The 15169-nt window shown below is 38.7% G+C and overlaps 1 protein-coding gene across 1 annotated transcript; it reads right to left on the minus strand.

The window, feature by feature from the left end:
* Positions 1 to 7406: 7406 nt before the first annotated feature.
* ube2nb (ubiquitin-conjugating enzyme E2Nb) lies at positions 7407 to 14304 on the minus strand. The gene is made up of 4 exons (XM_026147439.1): positions 14165 to 14304; positions 12202 to 12448; positions 10545 to 10685; positions 7407 to 9416 (listed from the first exon to the last, which is right to left on the minus strand). Exons 1-4 carry the CDS (start codon positions 14192 to 14194, stop codon positions 9373 to 9375), a joined length of 462 nt encoding a protein of 153 aa, XP_026003224.1. The 5' UTR covers positions 14195 to 14304; the 3' UTR covers positions 7407 to 9372.
* Positions 14305 to 15169: the final 865 nt, after the last annotated feature.

Here is a 15169-nt window from a genome sequence, read left to right on the forward strand (position 1 = left end):
TATAGCTGCTAAATTATTTGCATGTGTCTGTGCCTCACAGACACTATCAGAATCAGAATCAGAAACTTTATTGTCATTGTCATGAGAACAACGAAATTAAGAATGGTCACTGCTGTAGACCATAGACTGATAACAAAACATAGATACGGCCACCAAGACATCACCCAGTGGTTTGTGGACTACTTATCAGAAACATCGAGTTGGCATTTTTGCAGTAGCCATTAGGCCAACTGCATGGTCATATGATAATAATTAGCCAGACATGAATCATACTGCCTTTTCGTTGATTTTAATCTACATGGGGTCATAAATTAGAAAATTAAAATCATGTAAGGTTAAAGAATATTAGAAATTGAAGATCATGAACTCATTACCTTCACCAAAGAGGTTATGTGACCGATTCTGTTAGTCTACCTGTTAACCAGATTACATAAAATGTTATGCAGCGAGCATGTTCCCAGATCTTGGGACCGGCTCATTTTAAGAAGGGATCCATGCTCAGGAATTTTTGAAACATAACTTCACAAATACATACTAAATTAAAATGTGTAAAACTGGGAGACGTGCTCTTCTCAAGAAAATATCTAACGCATTTAGATCAAGCTACAATTCTGTATCCAGGTACTTATTTCATTTTTTTGGCCAAGAGTTAATCACTCTCGGACTCGGAAGAATAACTCAGACGAATAAACCAGACGAGTGACAACTGTTAATTGATATTGAAGCAACAAGCCAGAACACAGGGGAAGGCCTCACTGAGGGTCAGCAGCAGCTCCCAGTCGATGACTAACAAAGAAAAGGGACCGGGAGCGTGAGGCATCGAAACAATAGCAAATGGGTGTGTGCACCGATAGACGTATAACTGGAAGAAGAATGTTTGACATGTGGTTCAGCTCCTGATATTCACATATATTATTTGCAGTAGGACTTCTTCGTCTCAGATGTTGCATATTGAAGATACTTCAGCTTTATGGTTACTTTTACATCCATCTTTTATATACAGTCTATGCCGCAGTATCCCTTTTTAGTTCTCTGGTTAACATTTTACAGCTCAATCTGGAAGAAAAATCTGGATTAATCTGTACAGTAAAAATAGATTTTTAGGTTAAAAATTTAGAATATCACTCCTTATCTCTTCCTACAAGATGGTCAAAGGTCATAGGTCAGAATCTCAAGTATGCAGGAGCATACAGATAACTGATAAAATGCAGGCAGGTTGAACGTTTCATCCACTGCCTGAGATTTGAGCAGTACAATGGGGACACGGAGGAGGATCAGTCTTATTGATCCTGAAAGGGTGAAACATGGAAAACCACTACAGCTCAATTTGTCAAAACAAACGTTGTGACTGCTAAAACCTCACTGTCAGCACTGTCTGGCAGGTTATCGATCAGCACTGTCACCACAAGGATGACTCCCTCTGATACAGTAACACATTATCTTTTAGCACACAGTTGTAGGTTTGTTTACCAGTCTGGGTGGAGGTTACCTTGCCCAGGCCCCATGAAGAAATTCAGTGAATGGAAGCTATTAATTATTTACATTTAGCACTGCTGAGTTGGACTACCAAGCCCCATCTGATTCTATCTATAGTCTATGAGTGGGTGTGCCTGTTTATTATCTGATGAGACAAAATTAAATGAACTGGCACAATTTCAGGGTTGAACTGTTTTGTTCCATTAACCTCAGCTCCAGCCGCAGGGATCTGTGTGTGCTGGAAATGATGAGAAGTTAAACAAGTTCAGGCTCATTTCTGAGCCATGCTCTCCTGTGCCAGTGTCCACGCTATCATAAAGGCTGGCATAAATGCTTTTACTATTAGTTAAAGTATAATGGTGTTACAGGTCACACAATATTTCACAGCCACCACTGCTAAGTCAAAGTGGCATCAATGCACTGGTATCTTTGGTTAAATTCAGCGCAAGGCTGTCTTACATTTTGGAGCTTCAGCAATCATTTCAAGACACACACACACACACACACACACACACTTCACTCTTTCTCTGCAGTAGCTGTTACAAATAGATATGTGGAAGGATGGCCTGCAACAGCCTTGTGAGTTATGGATGAAAAACCCACAGGACTAGAAAAGCAATCCGTGCCACTACCTCACAATCACGCAAACACTCATGGCTGCAGACATAAGAACATGCACTAGCTCTTTTTTACTTAAGTCAGCCATTGAGATGATCTGTTTTATGGTGCGCTCTTTGCACCAGTACAGCTAAATGATGATACGAATGCATTTGGGTTAACAATTTCTTGAATGATGTGACAAAAAATGTGATGCACACTGTGACAAATAGTGGTTTAAAGGTAAAATTTGTGCAGTAATGCATTCTTTTGTGAATATAGTGTGTCTCGATGTGTTGTCATAATTTAAGGAGGTCGAACTAGATTCAGAGTACATGAGCTCAGACATGAAGATGCAGCATGAGGACTGATGCTTAGGTATAAGTCTATAGTTCCTTAATACATTTTATTTTAATAAACTATTGGGACTGGAATGTACTGTAAAATTTCTATTCATTGCATACAGTGGATACTGTAGTATATTTTACTGTAACTGTTTAGATTACAGCGAGTAGACTTCCCAGCTGCCAGGACTTTGCCACAATTTATCCATAAAATAAATTACAGTAGCTGTTCATGTACTTTGTTAGGTACAGCCGTGCAACAGCTGATTACCACAAATGTCTAATCAGCCAATCAAATGAGAGCAACTCAATGTTTTTAGGCATGCAGACATGGGTCATATGATGTGCGGAAATTCAAAGTGAGCATCATCGTGAAAATGAAAGGTGATTTAAGTGACTTTGAAGGTATAGAGGCTGTTGGTTCTAGACTAGTTGGATCGAATATTTCAGAAACTGCTGATCTTCTGAGATTTCGCCCCATAACCATCTCTAATGTTTACAGAGAACAGCCTGAAAATAAGATAATATCTAGTGAGCAGCACTTCTTTGGCTGAAGATGCCTTGTTGATGCCAGTCAACAGAGGAGAATGGCCAGACTGCTTCGGCCTGAGGAAGGAAGGCAACTGTAACTCAAATAAACAACTCTCAACACATTGGGCTACAGCACATGACCATAGTGAGTACCACTACCATCAGCTAAGAATAGGAAACTTAGCAGCAATTTCCAATGAATCACCAACATTTTGATGGCAAAAGATTGGAAAAGACATCCTGGTCTGATGAGTCGTGATTTCTGTTGCAATATTTCAGTGGTAGAGCCAAAATTTTGTGTAAACAACATTGCCTTGTTTGAATGCTTCATCCTGGTGGTGGCAGTGTAATGGCATGGGGAAATCTGGGCACACCTTTGGTCTCTTAGTAACAACTGAGTGTTGTTTAAATGCCACAATGTACCCGAGTATTGTAGCTGACCATATCCATGCCTTTAGGACCACAGGGAATCCATCGTGTGATGGCTGCTTCCAGCAGGATAACACACCATGTCACAAAGCTCAAATGATCTCAAACTGGTTTATTAAACATGACGATGAGTTCACTATACTCAAATGGCCTCCACAGTCAGATCTGGGATTTGGGAAGTGGTGGATCAGGGTATCCTAATTATGGCTGTGCAGCTGACAAATATGCAATCATGTCAATATGGATCAAAGTCCACCACCTTTTTGAATCGATGCCATTAAGAATTCTGCCAATTCTGAAAGCAAAAGTTGTAACCAAAACAGTGTAGATATACAAGTCTACTAACTGTGGGAGAGATAATACTGACTTTTAAAGAACATATGCATTTATAACTAGGTGGTCTCGTGTTTGTAAATGTCTAATCTGAATATCTTGTTCATGTGTGATATAAAGTAGCATTGTGTCATGTCATTACTTTGGACCCACTTATGCTACATTATTCAGAACAGCCCACCCTGTCCTGAAAATGAAAACCTGCTAACATGCCCAGCTGAAACGTGGGTTGATGTAAAAATGAAAAGAACCCACGAAGCTACTTCAGGTTCAAAAGGTTAAGGATTTATAAAACCCAATTATTCAAAAGTGGTTTTAAAAAAAGTGCCAAGTCCTAATTTGTATTCACAACAAGCTCCTCTAATCACTGCGTTCATTAATATTCCACTGCAGCTGTCTTGTATAACATCTCCTTTACCTAAAGCTCCTGGTTGGTTTTTGGGTACCTGCAGTGGCCAAAAGGAGGGATTCCCTTTTGGGTAGCTGACGTTTGTTTTTCACGCATGGAGGGTAACAAGAACAGTTATATAACTTCAGGATGGTTCAGGTTAGATGATTCTGACTGCAGTCTCCCTATACTTCATTTGCAGTGGGATAGAGAGGAGGCGTGGGGAATTGGGAAACAGAGGAGGGAAGATGTAGGATGAAATGGGGAAAAAAAGGAAAAGGGAAGGAAGAGGAGGGGAAAAGATAGGGGGCGGTGAAGGGGATAGGGAGAATAAAAGTGGAGAATGAGAGAAAGTTGGAGAATAAGAAGAAGAAAAGTATAAAGGAGACAACGTAAAGGGAGAGAAGGGAAAACTTGAGGACAGGAAAGGGCAAAGAAAAAACAGGAAGGAATGCAGGAGGAGGATGAAATGCAAGTATTTACACAGTGTGGAAATATGATGAAGAAATGGAAAAGTAAACAGAAAAAGTAAAAGAGTGAGTGATTTCAAAGAAGACCAGCAAACTCACCACTTAGAAAACTGAACCATATCCTCCGAGTACTGACCGACACGGGGTTTGCGTTTCAAGTTAGTGGTGATTCCGATTACAAGCAACAGTCAAAACAGGATGTCTGCCATCACCTGTTGGTTCAACATCACCAGCATGTGACCGGAATGTTTTCACCTGCAGTCAGCAATCCCTGTGAGACATGATCCGGTGTGTCACAGGAGCAGAGCTATGTTTAGGATTTTGGCTCCATGTCCTCTAAAGCAGCAATCACTGTAGATGTAACTCAGTATTGTCACGTGCTTATATCTGTACACTGTACTTAGTGCCAGAATAATGGCCTTTTGTAGTATAGTTGTACAAACAATTGTAGCTCCAAAGTGCAAAACAACAAAACCAAAAACCAAACAAAAAACAGAAAACATGACATTTTGCACAACACAATATTAAAATACCCAACAAACATGTTTGCTGGGCTAATTTTCCCTCCCATAACAACAATTATTTGCGGCTTGGTTGGTCTTGGACTAAAAATGAACACCATTATCTGAAGCCAAGAGCCCGCTGAAGTTTATGCTGCACTGATGTTTCAAATATTTTATCCATACATTATACTCACTACTAATTATGAGGTATCTGTGTGATGCACCTCCAGAATTTACAGATGCATCTTGCTAAGCAGACATGCTAGCATTGGCAGCTAACATAGCTTTACATTGACATCCCCAAAATGGCTATGTTCGTCTTTAATAAACTCACCAGCCACTTCATTAGGTACACACATTTACCTGTTCATTAACTCAAATATTTAATGAGCCAGTCACATGGTAGAAACTCCATGGCATGTAGAAATGGTCAAGACAGCCTGGTGAAGATCAAACTGAGGACTAGAATGTGGAAAAAGTGACTTTGAATGCAGTAAGGCTGTCGCTGCCAGACTGGCTTGAATGAATTTCATATTTTACTGCAAATCTTCCTGGGTTTTATCCACAAGATCATCTCTCTGGTTTACAGAAAATGATTTAAAAATAGAAAGGATCCATGAGTCAAATAATCACTACAAATCACACCAATATATTTAAAAATCTCATAATTAGTAAAGTCTTTCAATATGCCCTATAAAGCTAGCTACAACAAACCATAAAATCTGGTTCAAGTAATACAAGGTCATATGTGAGGTGATGATTAACCATGTCTCAGAGTAGTAAACCGGAGAAGGACCCAGATTCTTAAAATCATAATCAACCAAAATTATATATATATTTATAAGAACATGTAATGCTTTTGATGCCGGCATGTTTGAACTCATATGTAAACGTGAGGAATGTGACAAGTTATAATGATTAAGACTTTGAAATCTGACTCCGAGCAGAGATTTTCTGAGGATGACCGCTGCAACAACAAACCCTTCCCTTTCCAGAGACAAATGCCTCTGTAACTGGTTAATGTTTTGCAGAAGCTACAGATAGCAAGAGGGGATTGTTTACTGCACATTCATTCAGAGAATGGCTACATACCCGCCTGAATGACTCACAGTTGTCATATAAACTAAGCCATGGAGTCATAAAACATTGTGAAACATTTTTCCCAGGTGATGAAACATGAGGCCTTCAAGACAGGTGACTCCTGCAGATAGTTAAGAGAAAATACTGAATGCATTCCATCAGGTATTCAGATGTTTAAAATACCTGTTAAGATGTGACCAAACTGAAAAGAACACAAATCTTGAGGAAGAAGTCTCAGGCTCCAGGTACCTTTGCTTGTAGCGCCATCTGGTGACAATGGTGATAATATATGGCTGGCTAATACACTCACAATAAATGATAATAATAAATTTAAAAGATTTTCTAGGCTTTATAAGATGCAATAACCTTTGGATTATGTATACAAACTCTATGCCCACCTATTTATCACAAATCAACCAATCACATGGCAGTAATTCAGTTAATTTGGACATGACATAACTGCTAAAAATGCACATCAGAATGAGGAAGAAAGGTCATGTGTCCTGGTGTGAGAATTTCAGAAACCAGTTGTCTTAAACTTGGACGTTGCTCACAGGGTTTCTGACTCAGTATTTTTGGGTGTGCCCACAGCAAAAAGGTTTTGTGGATGTGCATACTTCTCCGCCCCGAGTTATGAGTAAAGAGTTCACTTTGTGTGACTCAGCATGGTTAAATCTGTGGTTGTCTCCCTCCGCTGGACATGAATGGTCCTACTGCTTGCAAAAAATACGAAATGTCTTAAGGATGGAGTATTTAATACGCTGTTCAAAAATTAGCACTCTGTCATCAGAGTATACCTCAAACTTAAAGGGCGTCCAGTTATGAAGCAAAAACCAGTGTGAATCAGTTTCACCTACTGTGGTCCAAAGGAAAGTGACAACATGTGCAGTGGAGAGGCAAGAAAAGCCAGCTAAGGGAAAGGAGATTGTTTTATAGGTGTTGGCCACAGATCATTGCTTTCCCTTTATTCTAATGAATTTTTCTCTAGTTTTGTTTTTTCTCAGTGTGCTTGTCAGATGCCATCCGTGTGTGTTGTCACAAGGTTTGCTGTGTCTCCCGGCAGCAGACACCAGCAGCAGGGCTGGTAACAAAGTTCCCACACGTGGGACTAATAAAGCTTATCTTATCTTAACATGAAAGAAACTCATAAGCCTTGAGCTCGTTTTGTGTTTTTTTAGGGTGTAGAATAAATCTTAGCTGTAAGCTTTCAGCTCTGGAAACATCCATCCATCCACACATTAAACAAAGACTCCTCTTACTTACTCAACTCAGTTTATTACCAGAGTGTTTGAAGAGCCATGTATGCAAATGCACTGAAATTACTGACAGAACTTTTTTTTTTTTTTAATTCATCACATGGGGAGTTGATTATTCACTTTGAGCTCAGTATGTTGATCAATATATTTCAAAAATCCAGTGACTGTTTTTTTTCCTTTAGATTACCATCAAGTCCCTCAGGGAAACAATAAATTAACCAGGTTTTAAGCCGTGCTCCGTCTTCCAGGCTTCCGCAAATATAGCAGTTAGAGTTAATATTTCTGGACACCATCAAATCTAAGCAAAGCCTGTGATAATCCAAGAAAAAAAAAATGAAAAGCTACAAACAGGTTTCGATCAGTCCTCTCTCAGATGAGCCACAATGAAGCAACATGAAGGGTACAGGCAATGTAGCAGTGAGCCTTTAACGTTATTTGATCTCTTTTAAAAGGAAAGTTTCTATATTTTCTGAAGTGTTCATCAAATTGAATCACACCCTGTGGGATTATCGTACAGTGTGCGTGACATCCATTCTCTTTAGCCAATCAAAAATCCTTTTGAAGTTGAACACGTTTTATTTGTAACACCGCTCTTCCTGCTTCCACAGTGACCAAATTTACCCACGGGAACTGATTAAATGTAAAAGCAGAAAACTCTGAAAACAACCTTGTAATCAATGGCAAGAACTGCAACTTCCCCCTTAAAGAAAACACCCCCTTCACCTCTGGCATCTAGTTTGAACCGTCCTGTTATCAGCTTGGTTATGATACATGAAGTGACACTGAAAATAAAATCGAAAACAGGCAACAGATACAGCATGGACAGATAGTTAAAAATGAACATAAAACCAACAAGTTAACTTCCTACACTTAAAAAGCTGACGTCATTTTCAACACACGCTACTCTGCTATGATATTTACAGTTTCTTTCAACACTGACCATCATCTGCCTCCCTTAATGTGTTGGGAATGACTTTTTAAGGCTGTGGAAGTACTCCGCCCACCCTCCCCAAACTAAACAGGGTCTGAAAACTGAGAAGGAAAAAATGAATAAAAGAAAGATTGAATCAAGTTTCTGAGACTTGCTGAAGCTTTCGGACAACAGGCTTACAACCAACCAGCAGCACTTGTATTACTGCAGGAATCCCCATTCAATGGATTCTAATCAGAACATTTGTATCATCTTTTCTACACACCTGACTCCAATGGTAAGGTGTGAATGAATACACAAAACCTGCAGGATACTAGGCACTGACTAAATTCGTTAAAACATGAGCTGTGGCTGTGAAGGAATATGTATTCCCCATTAGCAAACCTGGCACTTACATTAGGGGCAGCTTGTATAAAAGTTTGAGGAAGCATTTCCTGTGTGAAATCCTTCCGATTCACCCCTGCTGTGCATTTAAACTGCTGTTTTTGCTTTCCCCCCCTTCCAATTGTTTTGGGTCCCCCCCCCCTCTAAATTAGTTTTGGGAACCTACATTATTAATAGTTTGTGTCATTTACTATTTCTACCGGTGCAGTGCTGAATTAACACATAAAGACATACAGATGTGTTGACAAATAATGCATGTGTTAAAAGAACGACAGCTTTAATGCATGTACACTTTGCAAACGTACCAGTATGTGCCTGGTTAAAGACAACACATTGTATTGTGAGTTTTAAGACTGTAATGGGGAGGGTCTCATTCTCTGTCCATGCATTTAAATAGCAACACAGGGGAAAGAAAACAAACAATCAAACAAAAAAAAAAAAAAAAGAAAAGAAAAGAAAGAAAAAAAGGCTAACACACATTTAACACGTCTTAACATATGTCACCCAGAGGTCTGCTGCTCATGTCATTTCTTTCAGATAGATTTGGACTTATAATATTTTTTTTCCTCTTTTTTTGTGTCCGTTAAATTCAAATGACAGAATAGGAGTATATTTTGTGGATCACATTCAGACGCCTCGATTCTCTTCTTCTATACTTCACTGTTGCCTGCGTAGAGCCTGGTCCATGTTCGGGCTGAGGAGGAAACAAAACAAGAGGGTTTTGTTTGGTATGAGGGCCATTGGCTGAGTAAATAACAGTAAATAAGTAGAGTGCTGCAAGGTCCCAGAACAGGCAGCAAAAGCACCTGAGAGGTCACAGGACTTCCAAATACAAAATTTTAATATTTAGGCTTTTCATTTCTGTGTTGCTTGTTTTTGATGCTTTACATACTTTAAACTTTATTATGTTTAGAGTTTGGATTGTAGATAGAGGAAAACAAGAACATCATGTTGAGCCATGCGAAGCTGATTTCACACAAATAACTATTGATATCCTAAAACAAAACCAAAAAAGGCTTCTGATCTCATTATGTGTTTCTGCTTTTACAGTCAAACCACAAGCAGAATATTTAAATGATGTATTGGTTTGGTTAGTCACAAAGATTTCCATGGAAACTGGCAGAGAAACCCTGTTTTTACAGCCCATCTCAGACTGCCTTTAACAACACGTAAGAATTTGTTTCATGATTGACTGCTGCGCATACACGCATGCATTTTATTATCTCCCTTATTTAGCGGGTTTCAACTGATACCATCAAGTGAGTCACGACCGAGGAATTTCATTGTCATTGTACACTCAGAAGTGGCATATCAGCCGAGACAAACCAATCAACTTCTTTTACTAGACTCTCCAACAAGATCATTAGGTGCAGACCTCCATGAGCATCAACTTATTTTCTTAAGCTGATAAAATATATGCTTCACAAAATGTTGGGAGAATAACAAATATATGCAGCTCTCACGTGCGTCATCTGCCAAGCAAACTTGAGAACTGTTACTATCACCTGGCTTTATTTACAGTAGGTCAGCGAGCTGACCCCTCCCACAAAGTCACCAACAGGTTTGTTGTTTTGTTTTCTGGTTGCTATTCTTCTCCTCCCAGGAAATGAACCATAAAGAAAACCATCATCTCAGCTTTGGCTAATTTGCAGCTATTTGTAAAGTGGCTGACAGTTAAGGTCAAGACCTGAGCTGTTGTTTGTTACCATCTGTCACAGCACTTCTCACACTGAAACCTGTGACCACCTGTGGCAGCAGAAATACAGTTTAACAAAGCCCATCCCGAGTGATCTAATAGAAAAAAAATAAATCTTCTCCTCACCTGTCTCAATGGCTTGGCTTTCATTTTTCTTCCACTGCTCTGCAACATCATTTGCCAGTGGATCATCTGGATTGGGAGCACTTAATAATGCCTGGATAGATAGCAACACTGTACGGATCTGCAGGGCTGGAGACCACTTGTCTGTGGGAAGATCAGGAAAAAGAGGAACAGGCTGGTGGGTTTAATGGGAAAAGAAACAAATCTGATGGTAAACCTATTGTCAACAACTTGCTAGTGGCAGAAAAGGAAAGCAGTCAATATCAGGGCTCAGCTGATCAGAAAGGCAAGGTAAAGAAAAAAAAAAACATATGAGGGAGTAGCAGTCCTTTAGTGCTGATCAGTTTGCTAAACAATCTCTTCTATTTTCCACATTCCCTTCTAAACATATATGCAAACACAGCTGCATGCTTTCCTGATACATTTTATATACCAATTTGCTTTCCATTACCACATAATATCAAGATAATAAAAATTAAATCCATGATTCTATCATTGTATAATAATGCTTATGTGCTCAAATAAATTATAAATACATTTGTTTGCTCAACAGAAAATGCAGAGACTTTGGGATTGTCATAATCTACGCTGCATATGATCGTTAAAATAATCGAAAGAAATCAGTGAACACAAGGCACGAGAGAACTGAAACAGACTCGATTCTGCAGCAGAAATCAGTGCACGGGCTCAGGAACAACCACTGAACAAAGTTTGTCTCTGCACTCATAAAATAAAGAGAAAACTCAGCTGCTTAAAGAAAAAGAATTTAGAAGCAAGCTGTCGAATGGCAGCTTTCTTCCTGTGGACCTGAATTGTGAAATTTTATTGCATTTTTTAAATCAAATACACCTCTAAAGAGGAAACACCTCGCTTGTCATCAGAAAAGCTGATGCAAAACAAAGGCTTTGTCTCCAATCATTTAAAATGTGTTACAGATATAAAACTTAAAACGAGCCTTAAAAAAAATCTGATATTGTCTTTGCTACAATTTCACTTAAATAAAATAGTTTAATCATAATGAAATCATCACATAAAATATGGCTGTACAGTGTTCCAATCTAATGTTATCTATCCCATCCCCCAAATCTTGATCTAGAACACATGTCATGAATTAATCTTCCTTTTTCTTACAAATACAATTTAAAAACTCATATTTTGACGTTAACAATAAATCAGTTCAGTATAACATGAAAATGGTTCGTATTATTTCCACGCCCTACTGAAAGTAATCACCTAACTTCATTCTTCTTTCAGACGATGAGTTCTTTATATAAAATTGAAGGTATACTTTTCTCTACAACAGGCTTTAACATGTCGGATGTTCACTGCCTGCTCATTGCAAAAACAGAACAATGCCAATGCAAGTAAGTGTTTTCCTAAAGCATTATTATTATCTCTCTTATTCAGTGGGTTTCCACACATTTGTACTTGGAATTGCAAGTAAATGAACTTGTGACTGCTATAAAGGCATAAAAGCCATAAGCTTTAACTGTTTGATGCTCCTCACTTTTACAAAGCAATAAGAAAAAAGCTGCAATCATGTCCTGCAGAATGCTGTCAGTGTTGTTTCACACCAACATCAACCAGAAAAAGAAAACAGGATGTAAATATTTTTTTTTAAAAATTCATGTCGATTATTTTTATCTCACGGTTTTCTTACCTTTCAAAATGTCTAAACATATTCTTCCCAGTTTGTCAACATTGGGGTGATAGATTTTGGTCATGAATCGCACTTTGGGAGCTGCCATGGGATACTCTTCTGGAAGAAATAGTTCAAGTTTAAATGTGCCTCCTTCAAAGGGAGAATCTTGAGGCCCTGCAATGAACACATGGAAGTAGCGTGCATTCCCTTCATCAGGCGTAGCAGTGATCCCTGGAACAGGCTCTGCCATCAACCGCTGCGTTTCCTGAGCAAGGTCATAGTGAGAAACACAGTTGTTGACATTTTGAATTTAAAAAGGAAGAAAAAGTGTTGCATGAAGAACTGTAGGAGGGTGTCAACAACAGACTTTTAAGTGCATAATGGTTCATAATACACAATTTCACCCCGCTTAGTCACACAGATACTTTCCACTTTACCCTATATATAGACAAGAAAACATTTCCACAAGTTATTTAAAATGGAAACTAAAGGCAGTCAAGTGTCCGTGCAGTGCCTCGCACTGACAAATAATTCAGTGGCTCCACTTTATTTTAATCTAAAAAAAATTTTGAAATTCAACCAATCATTTCACAATACCTAAAACAAGCCTTCTCTCTCCATTGCCTCCTTTATTTCTTGTAGTCTTTTTTCCCCTTCCTCACATTGTACTTCTGTTCGTGCTTTAGAGAAGTGGTTCTTATCTTTAATATGGAAATATTTTTGTGGCAGAGTACAAACATTTTTTTTAAGCAAAAAATACAGTTGCAATAAAGAGTATGTGAGCCAAAAACTGTGGTTTCAGACTGCTCTAAACAAAACTGCAGTTCAAACCTTCCGTTTACGAGGGGCAGCCAATCAGAATCACATTAGCTTAAAGGGAGCTCTTCAAATAGCTTTTCTTGCTAAAACTCTGAGACATCAACAAACAAATTAGCCAATAAATAATCGCTGTTTAAAGAAGCAACCAGTTATCAGATTGACTGCAGATTTTTTTTTGCCTGTCAATCTGAATAAATTTGTCCAGATTACTTTTAGAAACTGTTTCAGTGCAAGGATCGTTCCACTTTACTGGGTGTATTAACTGCTAAAGAGTTTTACCGCAATGAACACTGTGCGAAAATGAACAAGGAGGAAGTAGACTATCTATTTAAGATTTCTGCATTCGCTTGAGCAGGTGCACCAAAACATCTGCAATAAACAGGAAGGAAACTGATTCACTCTTAGAATTAGAAAAAACAAAAACGTTTCTTTGTTGTGAATGTAAAGCAAAATGCCACAGGTTTATAAACAGAAGCTGATTCCGGTTTTCCCACTTTGCCTACTGTCGTGTTACTGGTTGTGAAAACCTGTTAAACCTGAGGAAGAGCTGCTAGACGTAGCGGAAAAGGCTGATCGCGCCCACTGCCGGGCCTGGCCCAGCGAAGCTGCGGTGAGGCTAAGGGAGGAGACCGCAGCCCTTAAGGCCTTGCATTTCTGTTTTAGTTCCATATATTTTAATACAAAAACTAAACAAAAGGTGACATGCTCGCGTAGTTGGGCTCGAACATATGTTTCGTGAGCACAAGGGCAGCGCTTCACATCAGCATCAGACATGTGTACCAATCGGCAACGCTAAAACTGCTAGCCTAGCTCACTTAGCAAATCCATTCATAGGGCGACTGGGACAAATTTCTACAATCAGTCGAGTGATACTGAAAATGTAAGAAAGCAATAACTTTAACATTGCAAATTAAGCGAGTTAAGAACTCCTCACGTATAAAAAATTCAACCACCGTCACAGCAGAATTCACTAAACGGAAGTGGCAAACAAAACACAGACAAGCGAGCTAGCTCGACAGGAGCTAAATGTGCTAGCCTTGCTAACGCCAGGCTACACGCGAGATGACTGCACGTCTATGTCCATATTGGCACTGAATAACCGCTATAAAATACATTCAACGGCTCATTATGATATATACATATTGTCCGATGACAGGAGTACCTTTACAATCCTACGAGGCAGACCGGCCATCTTGTGTTAGCTATTATATTTTTAGCCGTTGACTCGCCTTCTCTTCAGGTTGAATTGACTGAGCTGCTGGGGCGGGGACAGATAACTCACGCTTCCGGTGGCTTCAGATGACGTAGACAAGTATGCTGATGTCTAAAGACTTCCATGTAAAATATAAATGCTGCAATACTAAATAAATGAACAAATAAAACATATTATGAATCTGAAACTTTAGTTAAATGTTTTCAAAGGGTTCTGAATATATATATCTTTTTAATGCTGCTATTACTATTTTAAGAAGACAAAATAAAAGGGCCATTCTACAATTGCAGGAAAATTTCTGTCACACCCCAGAATTTGAAAACAGTCTATGCACAAAATACTAAAACTTTAATTTGTTGTGTAAATCACAGCTGCTCTTGTTAAATAAGTGGTTCACACATATGGTTTAAAATACATAACAGCCTTGGAGAATTCCCCAAATCCCAATTTGTCCCAACGTCTTAACAGCCAAACTGGTTGTCAAGTATAAGATTTTTTTTAAAGTTATGAATCAGCTTTCTTTATTTTATGAATGCATGTATCTTGTAATTGTTGAACGACATAACAAAGAAAAAGTGACATATCAAGTCACATGCACACATCACGGGTAGACCAAAGGGCAGTCCACTTTATTATCTTTTCTGACTGCATTGCATGTATTACCTTAACTAATGCAACCCTATTGCCATATTACCAAAGGAAGCTAAATGAATTTCAAAGATTTCTTCCTTTATTTGTATAACGACATTCATCTTTGACTTTCACAGTCCATTTCACTCCACAGCTTACATCTTTTTATGAGAAAACATTAATGCTAGCACAGATTTGCAACCTTGTTACTTATACTTGTTTCCACGCAAACTGCCATACAGTGGGGCAAAAAAGTATTTAGTCAGCCACCGATTGTGCAAGTTCCCCCACCTAAAATGATGACAGAGGTCAGTAATTTGCACC

The sequence above is a fragment of the Astatotilapia calliptera genome, chromosome 17, assembly GCF_900246225.1.
Source record: "Astatotilapia calliptera chromosome 17, fAstCal1.2, whole genome shotgun sequence".
NCBI lineage: Eukaryota > Metazoa > Chordata > Actinopteri > Cichliformes > Cichlidae > Astatotilapia > Astatotilapia calliptera.

Coding starts and splice junctions, on each gene's coding strand:
- ube2nb (XM_026147439.1), bottom strand. CDS start 14,194: ATGGCCGGTCTGCCTCGTAGGATTGTAAAG. Junction 12,449..14,164: donor TGCCTCGTAGGATTGTAAAG/GTACTCCTGTCA, acceptor GACCTTGCTCAG/GAAACGCAGCGGTTGATGGC. Junction 10,686..12,201: donor ATGTTTAGACATTTTGAAAG/GTAAGAAAACCG, acceptor ATCTTCCCACAG/ACAAGTGGTCTCCAGCCCTG.